Here is a 16,048-nt window from a genome sequence, read left to right on the forward strand (position 1 = left end):
TCAGATGCAGAAATGCAGATGCAAATGCGTAGGCATTTTGCAGATACAATACATTTACATCGAACCGTTAACAAGGCTTTGAAAGCTCAGAAGAATTACTCAAGCAGACACTCGAACACGACACAAGGACACGAATGTTCAACCAAGCAGAGTTGTAGCAGAGCCGCAGCAAACGAGAAAGGGCCGTTTAAAATAAACACTTTTGTTATCAACCAAGCAAAGAAAGCAAAACGAAATGCGACCGAAAGTAAGCGGGTTGCGAAAACAAAAAAAACGAAGTTAATGTTCAAAACTAACTAATATATAACGAATATTATATAATACAACAAACTTAGACTGTATGTTATTTTCTCAATACAATACCTATAAAAAACAATAAAAACAGATTCAATAAAATGAGTTATCCAATGGCATTGGGCGAGTGTTTTTAATTTAATTTTAAAATACATAAATATCACAAGATAATAATAATAAATCACTGTGCCATTTTAAAATTTTTTTGATTTTTAAAAAGACGTTACTAATTTGAATTTAAAAAGCCACTACCTATCGACGTATCGATATGGTCAGTTCTCATATTTGCGTCAATATATCGATGGGCTCCTAGCAAAGTTCTCTACCATTTTTAGTAGAGCCCTAAACCTTCTGGCAAATTTAGGGATACTTTTAATTCAAGCAAACGTTTTAAATTCAAACCGGGCACACTTCCCTTCCACGCGAAACCAAACACAAAAAACGTGTGTTTTGGTCAACTGCGTGTTTTCTTTTAAATAAATCTGTTTGAGGCAGATTTCACTTGACAAGAAGTGCATTTTCATAGACCGACAGCATGAGGCGACCGAAGAAGGTGAGTTTTGATGGGTTATTTTCTACTTACGACCCCCTTTAAGGTTATGTGTCTTGGGACTCTCGCGAAACCATATGGAAATTAATGTTTTTTACCCTTTTCCAGTACGAATCCGGCGAGGCCACGCAGTATATTAGTCGGCGGGCTGCGCTGAGGAAGCTGCAGCTTTCCCTGAACGATTTCCGCCGGCTGTGCATCCTGAAGGGCGTCTATCCCAGGGAACCCAAACATAGGCGTAGGGCCCAAAAGGGATCTTCTGAGATTAAAGTGCTCTACCACACCAAGGACATTCGTTTTCTGCTCCACGAGTCGATTGTTTGGACGCTGCGTGACTACAAGGTGGGTTGTCTTTTGATTAAATAGTTATATCCCACAGATTTCATTAACCGTAATCATTATAATCCCCAGATCTTCGCCAAGAAGAGCAATCGGGATCGCGCCATCAAGGATTTCCGCAATTTGAAGCGCCGCCTGGCCCTGTTCCCCGAAATCAAACTCGATCACATTGTCAAGGAGCGCTATCCCACTTTTATTGATGCCCTGAAGGATCTGGATGATTGTCTGACCCTGCTCTTTCTGTTCAGCACCTTCCCCTCGCTGCATTTGATCCCCCGGGAGCAGTCGAACCTCTGCCGCCGGCTGACCATCGAGTTCCTGCACTACGTGATCGCCTCCAAGTCGCTGCGCAAGGTGTTCATCTCGATCAAGGGCTACTACTTCCAGGCGGAGATCAAGGGCCAGAAGGTCACTTGGATTGTGCCGCACTACTATCCCTTCAAGCCGCAATCGCGCCAGGAGGTCGACTTCAAGGTGATGTCCATTTTCGTCGAGTTCTACACCATTATGCTGGGCTTCACCAACTTCCGGCTGTTCCATAGCCTCAATCTGGCTTATCCCCCACAATTTCCGAGCAGCGTGCTCCAGGATAGCGAGGATTCGCTCAAGGACGAGGCCAGCTTCGTGTCCGATCGCATTGCTGCGCTGAACTTTGAGCTGCTGCGCACCGATAAGGTGCAGGAGGACGAGGAGGAGCTGGACATCGACATGGAGCTGCTGGAGCAGGACGGCGACTCGAAGCGCATCATCAAGATGAAGCAGGAGGCCCAGGAAGTGGCCCGTCTGCGCACCCTTTTCAAGGGCCTGAAGTTCTTCATCAACCGCGAGGTTCCGCGCGAGCCCCTCGTCATCCTCATCCGCTCCTTCGGCGGCAAGGTCTCCTGGGACTCGTCCATCTTCGCCGGCTCTGCCTACGACGAAAGCGACGAGACCATCACCCATCAGATCGTCGACAGGCCCAGCCTGGCCACGCAGTACATCTCGCGGGATTATGTTCAGCCGCAGTGGCTCTTCGACTGCGTCAATCAGCGCCAGCTGCTGCCCACCAACAAGTACTTTTTGGGTGAGAAGCTGCCGCCACACCTTTCGCCATTCGTGGACTCCAAGAGGGATAGCTACATACCGCCCGAGGAGAAGGCCCTGCTGGATCCCTCTTTGATTGAAACACACGGTAAGAAAGGGGATCTTGTAGATTAACATCTTAAGATTATAAAAAAAAAGTTTTAAGTCAATCGGTCAAAAACTTTTGAAGTTATGCTAAAATTTAGGGTACTAAACTCTTATACTTTAGGTACGTAGGTGCAACTTTAAGTGCGTTCTTTTTTATTTTTCAACTTTAAACATTTTATTTTTAAGCCAAAAGTCACATTTTTTAGGTGAAAACGCATTTTTGACTTTGGACTATCGAGTTTTTTAAATTCTTAAGCGAAATGTAAAAACAAAATGGAAATCCAATCATTTTTAGCGGAGGTACAGTGAACACAATAGTGTTCCAGTTTTGCCACCGATATATTAGCCGATAGTATCGGATATAAAAATTAGTGGATGTTATTTAAATGACACTTAGTAATATACAAAAGGTTTGAATTAAATCCATCCAAACGGTTTTTATAGAAAAAATCGCAAAGTTAGTCGATTTCCCCCTTAATACTAAGATAAACCCTCTATTAAATGCCCTTTTTTCCGCAGCCCAAAGCGATGACGAGTCCGAGGATGAAACCGAGAAGGAGGAGACCGTGGACCAGGAGCTGCTCGACGCGCAGCTGCAGCTGGCCTACCAACAAGAGACATCCGAGTACAAGAAGTACGGCGGTGCCGATGGCGTCAACGAAGACGAGGAGGATCCAGAGGAGGACGACGAGGAGGATCCAGAGGAGGACGACGAGGAAGACGACGACGACGAGGAGGAAGAGGTCGATGAGAAAACCAAGCGTCTGCAGCTGGAGAAGCAAAAGATGGCCGTGCAGTCGGGCAAGGTGCACAAGGTCAACAAGCGGCAGGTGCACAAGGCCGAGGTCGACGAGCATCGCCTGCAGGCGCGCATGGTGAAGCCCCGCCACCGCAACCTCTTCCGCAAACTCATCCGCGAGAAGCAGACCAAGGAGAAGGAGGAGTGGCTGCTGCGCAAGAAGCGACGAACCATCGAGGCCGACGAGAAGGAGGCCCGCAAAGCGGCCAAGCGGGAGGCGCGCAAGGAGGCGGCGGCCGCCGCTGCCAAGGCTTCCAAGCTGGCCAAGTGAGCGGGCCATCGTTTCGGGGGGTACTGTGTCTTGATTTAGGTTTAAACAATAAACAATGAAAATGTACAAGAAAACCAAACTGAATCTATTTTATTGTACAGTAATCAAAAGAATAGTTAGGTTACTTCTTGAAATGGTTTATTTTACAATTTGTTCGGAAGGATTCTATATTTTACAGCATTGGAAATAATTACATTTTTGTATCAACCAGTAAAGTTCAACAAAACGTTATGTTTACAGCATAAAATGATAATTACAATTCCTTTTCTACTGAGGATGCATAAAATCATTTGTATAAATATTGAATATATTTCGGCTGTATATATTTGTAAACTCAATCCAAAATTTTACAAATTAATGAACAATGAATTTAAGAGAAGAAGGCATACAATTTGCATAAAATAACTGCTGTCAACAGCAACTCAATTTCGTTTAGGGTATAAATCAATAAAACCTATCAATATTGTGGCCATTTCGTTGAACACAAAGTATAGAACAATATTGTTTAGAGTGGCTTTTTTCAGTCCAGAAAATGCTGGGATTCTGACTACGAATTTCTAGGCCCAGCCACGGGGAAAACTTAAATAGTTATTTGTGTGTGTATATCGTATCGAATTAGCACTATGTATATTGTATATGCCCTGACGTCCAAGTCTGTCGTGGTTCCTATTAGTCTACTTGTATATCGATCGCTAGTTGAGTTCCCCTAAGTCAGTTATTTCCGTTAACAAATGCCAAGATTCCATCGAGCTTCCATCATGATTATATCCTAGATTATCATCCTAGTCGCTATCGCTATCTCCTCCGCCCGCCGCTCCGTCCTCGTCATCATCATCATCACTGTCCTCCAGTTCGGGCATCGGAAAACGCAAGAGGGCCGCAACTCCAGTCAGTTGAGCGAGTTCTGTAAAGAAAGATAATAATTATAAATATAATTGTAGAAATAACAAAGCTGATTTCTGTTATCTGCATGTTGAAAACCAGAATAGCCAGTAAACTAAAAGACTTAGGCCAATCAATACTTGATGCAAGAGAACTCTGACTATATGAATTGCAGCAGCTTGTCAACTTTTTCACTTTTTACCCAAGTTGTGGGCGTTCCTGCTGTCCGATCCCAAGGCTCACTGGTTGTTCTAGGCCATGACTCATGGAGTGAACTTCACATTTATCTCGGCCAGAGTGAACATTACAACTTCATGGGTTTGCCCAATTACCTCGGGATTATGCAGGTTGTTTATCAAGGAAAAACAATGTAAAATATTCAAGTATCACATTATCTCTGAAGTTTGTTTCTGTTTACCCAAGTCACTTCATTGTTTATATACTTATGTAATTTAAAGCAGATTAAACTGCTCCGCAGGCCACAATGGCTCATTAAATGCTTGCAAAGAGATAAGAAAGGGAAGTACTACAAAAAAAATACGCAAATTACTCGATTTATTGCAAAAAACTACAAAGTAAGGATGGGGGGATCTATTTCGGAACCCCCAGCGACCCATTTTCGAGTCGAAAACGAAAATCTTGCCAAGTCTCGGGTCTCAGAACACAGAAACTCGATGGGGGAATCGCATCTCGTGAGTCACCTGCAAAAAGGCTATTTAAAGCATTTAAGCAGATATTTGGAATATGTGAGATGCATTTTAATTAATTCTAAATTGCATACGAAAATGAAATCGAAAGTTTCCTTCCGAATGAGCCAGCGAAAACTACTTGGCAACTATTCAATGATGATGTTTTCTGCTCATCTCACAGTGGACTTTGTAATGTGGGAGACCCCTCCAAGAAATACACATATATACATATAAAATATTTGTTTATGGGTAGAGGAGCGCATTGCAACGGGGAACTTAAAAATAGAATCTTTAACGAGGTCATTAGACAGGGGAAGGCAGCCTGCCTGCACATGAATATTCAAATTGAGCATAGAAATGGCCAAAGGTGGAACAAGTGTGATGTAAAGATGCTGCTGCTGGAGAAGATATCTATTCTTGTCTAGAAGGGAAGTTGCTTCTCGCTCTATGAGTCACTGCGAGTTTCTTTTCTATATGCGAGATGAAGAAGTTCCCCGGTTCTTTTCAAGCAACACAAGGTTGATAAAGTGATCCAATGGATTCCAATCTTTTCTATTTTTGTTAAACATCTGATGCAAGTGGCCTGATCTCTAACATCTATCTATCTAATTAATTGTTTAAATAAATTTCTTTCATCAGTTTACAATGACTCAGTAGACCGCTGTATTTAATTTTTCGAAAAGCGCTGGAATGGAACCTTTTATCTAATATTTTAATATTGTATTCAACTTGATATTCAAGTTTTAATTTGGTGTTTTATACTCACGTTCTCCTGAGATGTGCATGCTGGAAAAGATCTTAACTTCGCCTCCAGCATCCCGAACTGATTCAACCAGATTTACATATTCCTTCCTAAGATTAACGTCTTGGCATCTAAAAAACAGTGGAAAATGTTTGGGTTATTAAATATGAAACGATTCTATCAATTAATATGCCCATTTATCACCCATATACGGATGTGAGTGCTCGTATCTATTGCACTTTCGCATTCCACAACCCAAACCCGTATAAATGGCGCATAGCTGAGTGCTGGATCATGGCACGTGATGGGCATAAACCGCCTCGAATAAGGTGTCAAGTTTAACTGGAAATAGTGGGTTCACCTCGTCACTCACCCCAGCAAAAGGGGCCATCACACATTATACTTAGGCACCGATTTGCATTTCAGATTCGCACAGAGCATGAAGTCACTTCACTAGTCAAGCAATGAAAGTGCGACCCCCATATAAAATCGTGGTGCAGTTCAAAAACCCCAGCGAAATGACAAACATTTTTGCAGGTAAGAAAGTAAGAATAAGAATCGAAAGAAATTCCACATGAAAACCAGACGAAAAATGTAATTTCAATTATCATTTTTATTGACGACAACAAACCGCTTTTTGTTTGCGAAGAGAGAGTGCGATTCGGGACCTATAGAGCGATCATACTAAAGAAACCCCCATGTGGATTGTATTCGAAATACGATCCACAGCACGTGCAGAGCAAGAGAGCCGCGTCGAGAAAGAGAAAGAGAGCTGCTGTCTTCGCAGCGAAGAATTAGTTGCAAAGCGGCTTTCTTGCGGGCAACATCGAGCGATTCGAGGAACGGCAACCAAAACGAACCGGAGAAGATTGCCACGCGAAAAGAAAAATTGGTGCTAAGACCCCGCTAAAAGAAAAAAAAGAAAACAAAAAAGCAACCCCATCAAAACCGCAAAACTGCAGAAGAAAATTGCTCAAAAACACGCATAAAAAGATACAAAGGTGCGTGAGTGAAAGTTGAAGAGTGGGTTTTATCTACAAAAAAAGTACAACCTAATGAAGATGAAATCCTCCAGTTCAGTTTAAATTTTTTCCCGCTGACTCAGCAAAAGGCTATGCAGATACAATTTTATCTGCTACCTGTGTTCAGATACATTTTTTTTACTCATCCGCTAACCGCAAACTGCGATGAACTGTGAGCCATTGTTGTGTTGTAGATGCTGATGATGTTGCCGATGTACCTGCAATTTCGACCGTATCTCATGTTGCTGGTGTAGCTGCAATTGTTGCTGCCGCTGCGTGACAATGATTGCACAATGAAATCAATTGTTATAATGGAATTAGCGTGCACGAGGCCGAACACAGCCGTGAATTGTCAGCCAGAAAAAAGAGAAAGAAAATATATAGCCGGGGGAAAGTGGGGCTGAAAGCGGCCCAAGATATCAGTAAACGCGCGTAAAAATGTGTAATTAAATGTGCGAGGAGGGGCGGCAACAACAACTGAACTTGACTCAACCTACAAAACATGGAAAAAGACTAAAATCCCAATCGGATATATAAAACCTTTAAAAATATAAGCATTCACTTAAGCAAGGTTTCAATTCCATTGACTCCCCACTTTGTGAGATCATTTAAAACCAACCTTTAAGGCAACGCCTTGATTTTAAAGCATTTATTGGTTTGATCATTTTAAAAATTTCAAGCCAACTCATTGCTTACCCCATCAGTAAACCAAACAAAACGTAAACCCTTAAAGCAAAGATCCAATAAGTGATTCACTGGGCATTCCCTCCATTTAGGGTATCAATATCGTTTATCAACAAGCCCTTTCACTTCTTGCTCAATGGAAACAACCTTAAACTTTTCCCTCTCTTGTTGTCCCCTTTCACAATACGCAAATATATATGTAAAATATATAAACAATTGTCTTTCGAGACAATATTTACAAGCGTGGCCAGCTGCGACAAAAAAAAGTCAACAAAATAACCACTTAAAGGGGGCACGTTTTTGATGCACAAGCCATCTTGCAAAGCAAAAACAAAGAGGCACTAGAAAAACTGGTTGGACACATGAATAATATGCGAAAGAAACAAAATCTATATGCAAGTGCATTCGAGCAGCAGAAGAACTTGATAAGTTAGCTCCAAGTGGATCATGTTACATGGCCTGTGGAATCCATCGAGAACCCAGAGAATCCAAAGTGGGGGCAGTGTGGAAGCGAGAGTGTCCGCTTCAAAAGTTGCCCGCCAAGTGATCCATAAACGGAGCGATTAAATAAATTAAAATTCTGAGTTTTTTTTCTTATTTCTCTCTTTTTTCGCCCACAACGGGTTCTAATAATTAGCACAAGAAATGGCTCACTGAGCGCTGAGGGATTCAATTCCATTCGGTTATAAAGCATTCCTATATACGTAGTACACAGCTTATTTACATCAGAGTTTCAGTTCAGTCTTTGTCATTTGCTAATCGAAACTCGTCTGGCGAAAACAGCTCTATAAAAAAAAGACCCAAAACAGAGCACGCAAATCTAGAGCTCGGAAATCGACCATGAGTATCAACGGATACGGATTAAATGGGTGAGGGACGAATCAAAGTCTGAGGAGCTGATAGGAAAAACAGGAAGAAAGCTAAACAAACACATTTGTGGTAATGTTTTAATAACCTCTGGTGAATTTAAGTTATCTTAACTTATCTTAAACATTCATAAAAAAGGTTCTAAACATTTCTTATAATCTTTTGCTGATAAGAACTTTTCGTTGTAGAGACGAAAATTCCAGCTTATTATTGTCACACATTTTTATTAAAATGATTTCATTATAAAAATATGTGACTTAAATGTATAGTCACATATTTTGATAGTTTGATTTCTTTATAAATACGTGACTTTAATTTTGAATGGTTAATAATGCAGTGTACTGGGAGAATTTTGTCTTTTCCTTGAACCATTTTTTCGTTTTTAATTTAACACTAGATTGAAAATGTTAAAATATGTTTTATATTTTTTACAAAATCTTTAAACAATGTAGTGGGATTATCTGCCCATATTTCAACTCCACTTGACTGTACTTAACGCACATCTCTTTCCACTCCAGTTCCCATTTAAGTGCCGGCCACTTAACACCGTCGAATTGAATCGAATCCGAGATGCTCACGAGACAGCCCGACTACACCATCTCGGAACTGGGCCATCCCATCCACCAGTGGCCGGATTCGAGCATGTGCGAGTCCCTCAAGAAGCTGGACTACAGAAAGATGCCAAGTTCCCCGCCTTCACCGCATCGCCTCCTGCCGCTGAGGGAAACCCTGGACGATTGTTTCAAGCGGCTGACGATGAGGAGCAGAGAAGATTTCGAAGAGGATCCCGTTTGCCAGCAGAAACAGCGAAAGAATCAGTGGAACGAACAGCAGCGAAAGCGGTAAATCAAGTGGAAAACTTAAACAAAGCGTTTTATAACATTTCCCCATCTTGTTTCTATTTGCACAATGGCGAAACTATCAGCAGCAATCAAAAATGTCGAGATAAAGGCGAGTCAACGACGACAACGATAGCGACGACCTGCGATCTGAACAATTTTTGAGATTGGAACGAGTGGAGAATATATACCTATGGGGGAGCCAACCCAAGCGGACTGATTAAATGTGCTAAAATAAAACACCTTTTGCCTAGAACATTAAGTACATTAAATGTTAAGTAAAGAAAAAAGCAATAACACTTAATTTCAATTTAATTGCCAGCCACGCAGTTAGCATACGAAAATATTCTCAAATGGAATTTCAACGGGCCCATTAAATTGTAAACAAAACGCGGAGAAGAGTAGTGAATTCGACAGAATAGAACAGAATAGAACAGGCTGGCAGCCAAAAATGGTGGGGAGACATTGGGGCAACCTTGATCATGAGCACGTCGTCAGGGGGCCAACAAATTAAGGCTCGGACGTGCTTTCTTTAAATGGCTAAACGCGTGCGATCCAAGTAGATCTGAATTCGCAGCGGAAGAATCTGCGATCATCTAATGCTGATGGAAGTCTGAAGTTGTTTATGGAGTGGATGGCGAAATGGAGGAACATCTAGCGAGTCTAGACTTTAAAATGAATGGATAAAATGTTAAAAGTTAACAATAATATCGTCTTGAGACAATACATTTTTTCTAAGAGGTAAAATATTAAATTTTAATAAAGTGTACTTATTAAGAACTCTAATATTTTGTTCAATAAACAAAAAGTATTTCAAATTTGGAACCAAGGACCAAAGGGTTTTTAAAATAATTAATTTTTCAAAGTAAAAACTCGTACTATTTCCAGATTTAAACCTTATAGCTGCCAAGTTCTAGCCAATCGAAAATAAATTAAAAGCCACTGTCGCAAAAATATCAAACTAATTAAGTCGCAATAAAGTGTACTTTTTAAGAACTCTAATATTTTGGTTAATAAAGAAAAAGTTTTTCAAATTTGGAAGCAAAGACCAAAAATTTCTTTAAATTTAAATTTAAATTTTGTTAAGTAAAAACTCGTACTATTTCAAGATTCAAAGCTGCAATTTCTGCCAAGTTCTAACCAATCGACAATAAATTAAAAGCCACTGTCGCAAAAATATCAAACCAATTAAGTCGCAATCGGTAAAAAATTGAAATTGATTGCTTCCTTTGAGATTTTCTTAATTGCCCCAATACTTGTAGTCTTTCCGGCACCCAAAGCAGACTGGTGACATATGTTCCATGTGGCGACTTAAGCACACCAATTGTCAACGCACTCTGCGTTAATTTTTCAAAGTTGAAGGTTCCTGCTTTCGCTTGCGATCGTGCTCTTGATCTCTCCGCTTGATTGGGCATAATGTGTGCTCAGCTGGCACATAAATATCTCGGCGCAGCCAAGTGGAACTCACCTAAAGAGGTTGTCCGAGATGAGCAGCGTTTCGATGGCCTGGGACTCGGCGGCCTGGAGGACGTGCTTCTTGCCGTAGAAGGCCTTGGCGGGCTCACATTGCAGCATCATGTAGAACTGCTCCAGGGCCTTGACCTCGCCAGCGGCCTTGGTGTCGGACATCTTGGCCAGCACGGCGGGATCCTGGAGAACCTCTGTGGATTTAAATTGAGGCGTTAATATCAAATCACTCGAAAGGAAAAGAATAAAAAGCTCACCTTTCAAGGAGTGCTTGAATCCCGAGGAGGCATGCACCAGCATGAACTTGCTCTTGTTGTCCAGCAGCAGCTTGTAGTCCATCTTGACGGCCTGCTGGAACATGTAGTCGTAGAACTGGTCCCTCACAAATCCCGGCGAGGCGATCAGCACGCACTTGACGATATCGAAGTTGACGTGCCGCAGGATGCTCTGCATCACCTGCTCGTAGAACTTGGCCAGTCCCTTCTCATGCTGCTGGACGCTGCCCTTGCGCTTTCGCGGTATCGACACCTCGATCTTGCTCCGCACCAGCGTCATGCTGGCGGTGATCAGGCAGACGTGGGCCAGTCCCTCCTGCATCACGACAGCGGCCACATCCGCCGATTGTGTGGGATCGCAGGCCATTTCGATGCGTTCCAGGGCGATGGTGTCCCACTCGGGCTTGCGCAGCTCAAACTTGCGATTGAGCTCCAGATCGAGCGTGTGATAGGCGCCCATCTTGACGTACTGGTTCTCCTCGATGTTCCGCCCTTTTAGGCGAAGCACACAGGCCTGCGTATCGAAATCTATGCTCTCCACGGCGATGGTTAGGGTGGTGCGCACCCGACTGCTCGTGGAGGAGCCGGTGGCCGTCTCATTCTGCACCTTGCGAATGGTGGTGCTGCGCACGCTGTCGCCCTCGGCTATCAAATTGAAGGCGTGCCACATGTCCTCCGACTCCTCGGGCATCAGGGTGACGTTCCTAGGGGAATTTCGAATGATATGTTAATGGTAAAGAATATATCGAATATCCTGAACTTACCCCTGCATGCCCTTGTCCACATATTTGCCCAGCAGCTTCATCCCTTGGCGTTGCTGGTCAGGATTTGGTTTTCGTTTCGTTGGCTAACCCGAGTGCTTTGATTCCGCTCGCCGCTTGTCACTTGCAGCCAGTTTCCAGAGATTCCCTCGCTCCACAAAGGCGGCGGTGCATCGTTGTCATTGGGTCCACGCAGTTGCTTAAATCACACGGCTGATCGGATCGGCAGGATGGTTACAGTGATGGTGGTGGGCAGTGGAATCGGCGGACAAGTGACATTCACACGGCACTCTGCGGGACAAGCAGTGCTGCGCGGCTAGCGGGTTTCTAGCTAGTTTCGGCTAGCTATTCGCCGTATAGTTGAAACTCACTAGATTTCAGTTTTATTAGCAGATGAACTGTTTTAAAATTGAAATATTATGTTTGATGATAGTGGTGAAAATTGACATTAAAGGATAATATTTCTTATACATATAAAAAAACATATTTAAATATCATCTAATATATTTTGAACATCTGTTACCTTAACATAAGTTTATTATATCCTTTTAGTTTCTACAAATTCTACACTTACTTAAACAATTGTGTTTAAATTTTCAAGTAAAGCCTAGTACCAGCTGTTAGGGCCGTTTTCTCGTCCGTTTGTTAAATTTGAAGTAGGGTTAAAACCTTAAAATCGTTTGGGAAATCATTGTTTTAAGGTATTTAAGTTTTTCGAATAGATAGCTATCAGGGACTTTGACAGGGACTCGAGAAAGCGGCCCTAAGTGTACCAAGCGAACGAGAAAACGGCCCCTGTGAAATAGCAAACGATTAATAAAAACAAAGAACTTGTTAATTTTTTTAAGCATTGAAAGTATTTTGAAGATATTATTAATTTAATTTTATTTGCGTAAAACCGCATGTATTAAACCAAACTAGCTTTTTTCTAGAGAAGCTGCCATCACTGTCGGCTTATCCAGCTGACCATTTAGCTTAGTATTTTTTGGTATTTTTCAAGCAAAGTATCCGGTGGCCGGAAAACGGTCACCCCAATCCAACCATGTGCAAGGTAGGGATGTCAAATATTTTAAAAATATCGTATCGCTGATATATTTTCTTTAAGAAAAATATCAATATGATATATAATATATCGCCAAAAAACATCGATATATCAGATACTTTTGATATTTTTTTTCAGTTGAATTTCAAAATTTTAGCCGCGTAAATAAGCTAACAACAAAGACTTTTGCCCTAAAATTAATGTAAAAGCACTAGAAAAGTATTAACCAAATACAACCCTAGTCAAAAGTATTTTCACAAATTTGAATGTTAACTGTACTCATATTTTGAACTTATAATATAAACATTTTGGCACCTATGGAAAGAACACTTCAATTCCGTTAAGGGGGGAGATACATATAGAAAACAAAAAAATTTAATTTTTTTTTTATTATTTAAATTGATAGTATAACTCTTTAAGAATGTGTCATGAAAGTTTCAGGAAGAAATTCGAACTATTTTGGAACTTATACCAGGATGACGGCACCCATCTTCCTTTGCAGTAGATATATTTCATTACTTTAAATGCGTTTTTCTCGAAACCACGTTTTCGCCAGCTGCGGATCGTGTATCTTAAAAAATAATGGTTCGATCATTATGCTGCTTTTACAGAAATGTTTGTAATGAAATTGCCTACTGTCTGAACCTACTTAATGTAGACATTTGCAAGTGTAAATTTTTTTTTTAAGCAAAAACAACAAAATAAATATGCAAAAAATTGATTTTGACTTTGAAAGGGTGCCAATTCCAGAGTACTTGAGATATTCTATGTAAGTTAGGTTCAGACAGTTTATACATTAATTCTTAACAAAATAAACTTAGTTTCAAAAGAATCGGATCTACACAGCGACCTGTGGACGATCCGCAGCTGGCCTACTTTTTTTTTAATATAGCCTGGCAAAAAATTCCCTTGGCCGCCATTTTAAAAGATAAAAAAAAAAATTGTAAAAATTATAAAATAAAACAGAGTAATCAACATGCCAAGTTACGAGATCCCAGCACAATTCCTTATTAGTTAAAAAAACACGAAAAACATGAAAAAATTGCAATTCTATATGTATCTCCCCCCTTAAATGACACAAAAATTTTCTTAACCCATTAGGCAACCTTTAAAAAGTGAGCAAATTAGACAATTTTTTTGAAAGTCAAATTTTCAACTTTTTTCCTGGGGCTCAAAACAAAAAAGTTTTGATGCTAAGTTGTTCCCCAATCAAAACTAATAATAACTGCAAAGAAATAAAATAAAAATATATTTTTCCTTGTATTTTTTATGATTTTTTGAAAATAGCTATTTTAGCCGCTTTTTCTTCCTTTTCATACAAAATTTTACTGAGATGTCTCCATTCAAAAAACCATAAAAAATACAAGGGAAAATATTTTGAAATTTTTTTTTGCAGTTATTATTAATTTTGATTGGGGAACAACTTTGCATCAACACTTTTTTGTTTTAAGCCCCAGGAAAAAAGTTAAAAATTCGACTTTCACAAAATTTGCTCACTTTTCAAAGGGGTCTTAATGGGTTAAGAACATTTTTGAATCATTTTAACGGAATTGAAGTGCTCTTTCTATAGGTTCCAAAAGTTTATATTATAAGTTAAAATATGAGTACAGTCAACATTTAATTTGTGAAAATACCACCACCCCTGTAATTCGTTTTATTAAATTCCTTATTTTATTAGTTCCACACAAAAAAGTTTTTGTTTTTCAAGTGGGATAACATTTTTGATGTATTCCCACTTGTTTTAATAGTTTTCAAATAAAGTTTGCACTTAGTTTGTTTTTATTATTATTTTTTTTTTTTTTGGCTTTGATTTCAACGAATGTTGAAAATGAAGGTTGGTCCCACGACTAGTGCATATGACCAGATACTTTGTCTTGATTTTTGTGTTACACAAACTTAACCTAAAAATGAATCCACTCCACGAGGTCCCTTGCCCTACCCGGCGTGAAATGTGCGTGTTTCTTCAAAGGCCTGTGAATGTGGACTGATTTATTAATTTTACCGAAATAAATTTTAACACGCTTAATTTTTTGATGATGATATGAGAGATGAGATGAGAGAAAGATATGCAAATATCAAATAATATCGAAAAATAAAATATCGATATTGTGATATTTGGCTAAATAAATATCACGATATAAATATATTTTTTTTGCAAAAAATATCGATATATTGATATTTTGATATATTTTTGACATCCCTAGTGCAAGGAAGGTCCATCAAAAACAACCGATTTGCATTAAAAAATACACATGTTTATTGAAATTACCACTTTGTACGCATGTTCACTTAAGTCTAAACTAAAACTAGACTAGCAGTCGCTCGATCTCCTGCTGGATGGAGGTGATCTGCGACTTGAGCTGGCTGCCCTCGTTGGTGGTCACCGAGCAGGCGACAATTGGCCGGGAAACGCCGCAGGCGCGTCCGAGAGCCTGCTTGGAACGCACAAAGACGTAGGGCACGTTCTTGTCCTCACAGAGGAGCGGCAAGTGCAGCAGGATCTCGATGGGCTCCGTATCCCCGGCGAGCACCACGATGTCGGCCAATCCACGATTGAGGGTCTTGGTGGCCTCGTTGGCTCCCTTCCTCAGCTGGTTGTAGTTCAACGCCTGCTGCAGCAGATTCATTATCTTGGCCGTGAGCTGGGCATCGGCCAGCGGGAATGCCTTAGGATTCACTTCCTCAGTCTGCAAAAATACGTTAACTGATTATAGTTTCTTATTTTAAAGGATTGCTGTGGGCTAACTCACCATCTTCGGTTATTTGGTTTAATATTTTATAGGAAAAACGTGTTTTTAAATGCAACCTCTCGGCTTGTTGCTTCACTGAGGGCAATTTGTTGGGAATTGCTGGCACAATTGAAATCGCTTTCAAAACACGTGCGTCGGCGTTGGAAAACCGTTCGTGGGCAGGTCAGAAATACCAAATGTGACAACAAACGGTCATACTGGAACGCATAGCTATAGCAGCCCTGGTGTAATACTACCCCATATAATTTAACGGAAACTCTAATTAATTAACTTTAGCTTTTACTGAACTCATCTTTGAGTCTTACTATATTATTTTTATTTCAGATTTATTTATCAAGTTTTGCACATTCAAGTGACGATCATTGAAAAGTTGTGATTATACTTTTAACAAAATAAGTAATTTCATTCGTCACGCTTCAGCAACATTTTTAATTTACTGCCTGGTCAGGCATCTATTGCCGAATGAGACAATTTAAGAAAGTGTATTTAGTCAATTCAATAATTAATTTCCTCCAAAAAAGTTTATATCAACAATCTCAAAGTTTTTACTCTTACAAAAGCAATAAAATGTTAATAAATGAAAATAGTCAGATTTTCAAAAATAA

General features: G+C 40.3%; 4 protein-coding genes across 8 annotated transcripts; 2 read left to right on the forward strand and 2 right to left on the reverse strand.

Moving 5' to 3' along the window:
* Positions 1-687: 687 nt before the first annotated feature.
* Positions 688-3,468, forward strand: LOC108068560 (pescadillo homolog). The gene is made up of 4 exons (XM_017158209.3): positions 688-847; positions 953-1,186; positions 1,256-2,354; positions 2,873-3,468. The coding sequence occupies exons 1-4, from the start codon at positions 830-832 to the stop codon at positions 3,421-3,423; spliced, it is 1,902 nt and encodes a 633-aa protein (XP_017013698.2). The 5' UTR covers positions 688-829; the 3' UTR covers positions 3,424-3,468.
* A 76-nt stretch (positions 3,469-3,544) lies between these two features.
* On the reverse strand, positions 3,545-11,997 carry pelo (protein pelota). Its single transcript, XM_017158210.3, has 5 exons — positions 11,655-11,997; positions 10,873-11,594; positions 10,617-10,809; positions 5,761-5,867; positions 3,545-4,327 (listed from the first exon to the last, which is right to left on the reverse strand). The coding sequence occupies exons 1-5, from the start codon at positions 11,693-11,695 to the stop codon at positions 4,206-4,208; spliced, it is 1,185 nt and encodes a 394-aa protein (XP_017013699.1). The 5' UTR covers positions 11,696-11,997; the 3' UTR covers positions 3,545-4,205.
* LOC108068562 (uncharacterized) lies at positions 6,548-9,817 on the forward strand. Of its 5 annotated transcripts, XR_006412464.2 has the most exons (4): positions 6,548-6,737; positions 8,828-9,151; positions 9,235-9,410; positions 9,471-9,817. XR_006412464.2 is itself a non-coding variant. In XM_017158211.3 (3 exons), exons 2-3 carry the CDS (start codon positions 8,880-8,882, stop codon positions 9,311-9,313), a joined length of 351 nt encoding a protein of 116 aa, XP_017013700.2. In that variant the 5' UTR covers positions 6,548-6,737; positions 8,828-8,879; the 3' UTR covers positions 9,314-9,452. The 5 variants fall into 5 exon arrangements, 4 of the variants coding, with proteins under 4 accessions (XP_017013700.2, XP_017013703.2, XP_070067690.1 ...); XM_017158211.3 differs by lacking the exon at positions 9,471-9,817 and having other exon boundaries at positions 9,235-9,452; XM_017158214.3 differs by lacking the exon at positions 9,471-9,817 and having other exon boundaries at positions 9,238-9,452.
* A 2,929-nt stretch (positions 11,998-14,926) lies between the features above and the next one.
* hoip (NHP2-like protein 1 hoip) lies at positions 14,927-15,597 on the reverse strand. Its single transcript, XM_070216610.1, has 2 exons — positions 15,444-15,597; positions 14,927-15,380 (listed from the first exon to the last, which is right to left on the reverse strand). The coding sequence occupies exons 1-2, from the start codon at positions 15,444-15,446 to the stop codon at positions 15,000-15,002; spliced, it is 384 nt and encodes a 127-aa protein (XP_070072711.1). The 5' UTR covers positions 15,447-15,597; the 3' UTR covers positions 14,927-14,999.
* Positions 15,598-16,048: the final 451 nt, after the last annotated feature.

This window comes from Drosophila takahashii, chromosome 2L (assembly GCF_030179915.1).
Source record: "Drosophila takahashii strain IR98-3 E-12201 chromosome 2L, DtakHiC1v2, whole genome shotgun sequence".
NCBI lineage: Eukaryota > Metazoa > Arthropoda > Insecta > Diptera > Drosophilidae > Drosophila > Drosophila takahashii.

Excerpts from the sequence above, each read along its gene's own strand:
- pelo (XM_017158210.3), bottom strand. The coding sequence starts at position 11,695 with ATGAAGCTGCTGGGCAAATATGTGGACAAGGGCATGCAGGG. Across the intron at positions 10,810-10,872 it reads ATTCAAGCACTCCTTGAAAG|AGGTTCTCCAGGATCCCGCC; the intron begins GTGAGCTTTTTA and ends TTAAATCCACAG. Across the intron at positions 4,328-5,760 it reads CATGCACATCTCAGGAGAAC|AACTCGCTCAACTGACTGGA; the intron begins GTGAGTATAAAA and ends CTTTCTTTACAG.
- LOC108068560 (XM_017158209.3), top strand. Across the intron at positions 1,187-1,255 it reads GGACGCTGCGTGACTACAAG|ATCTTCGCCAAGAAGAGCAA; the intron begins GTGGGTTGTCTT and ends TATAATCCCCAG. Across the intron at positions 2,355-2,872 it reads CTCTTTGATTGAAACACACG|CCCAAAGCGATGACGAGTCC; the intron begins GTAAGAAAGGGG and ends TTTTTTCCGCAG.
- LOC108068562 (XM_017158211.3), top strand. The coding sequence starts at position 8,880 with ATGCTCACGAGACAGCCCGACTACACCATCTCGGAACTGGGCCATCCC. Across the intron at positions 9,152-9,234 it reads AACGAACAGCAGCGAAAGCG|CAGCAATCAAAAATGTCGAG; the intron begins GTAAATCAAGTG and ends CGAAACTATCAG.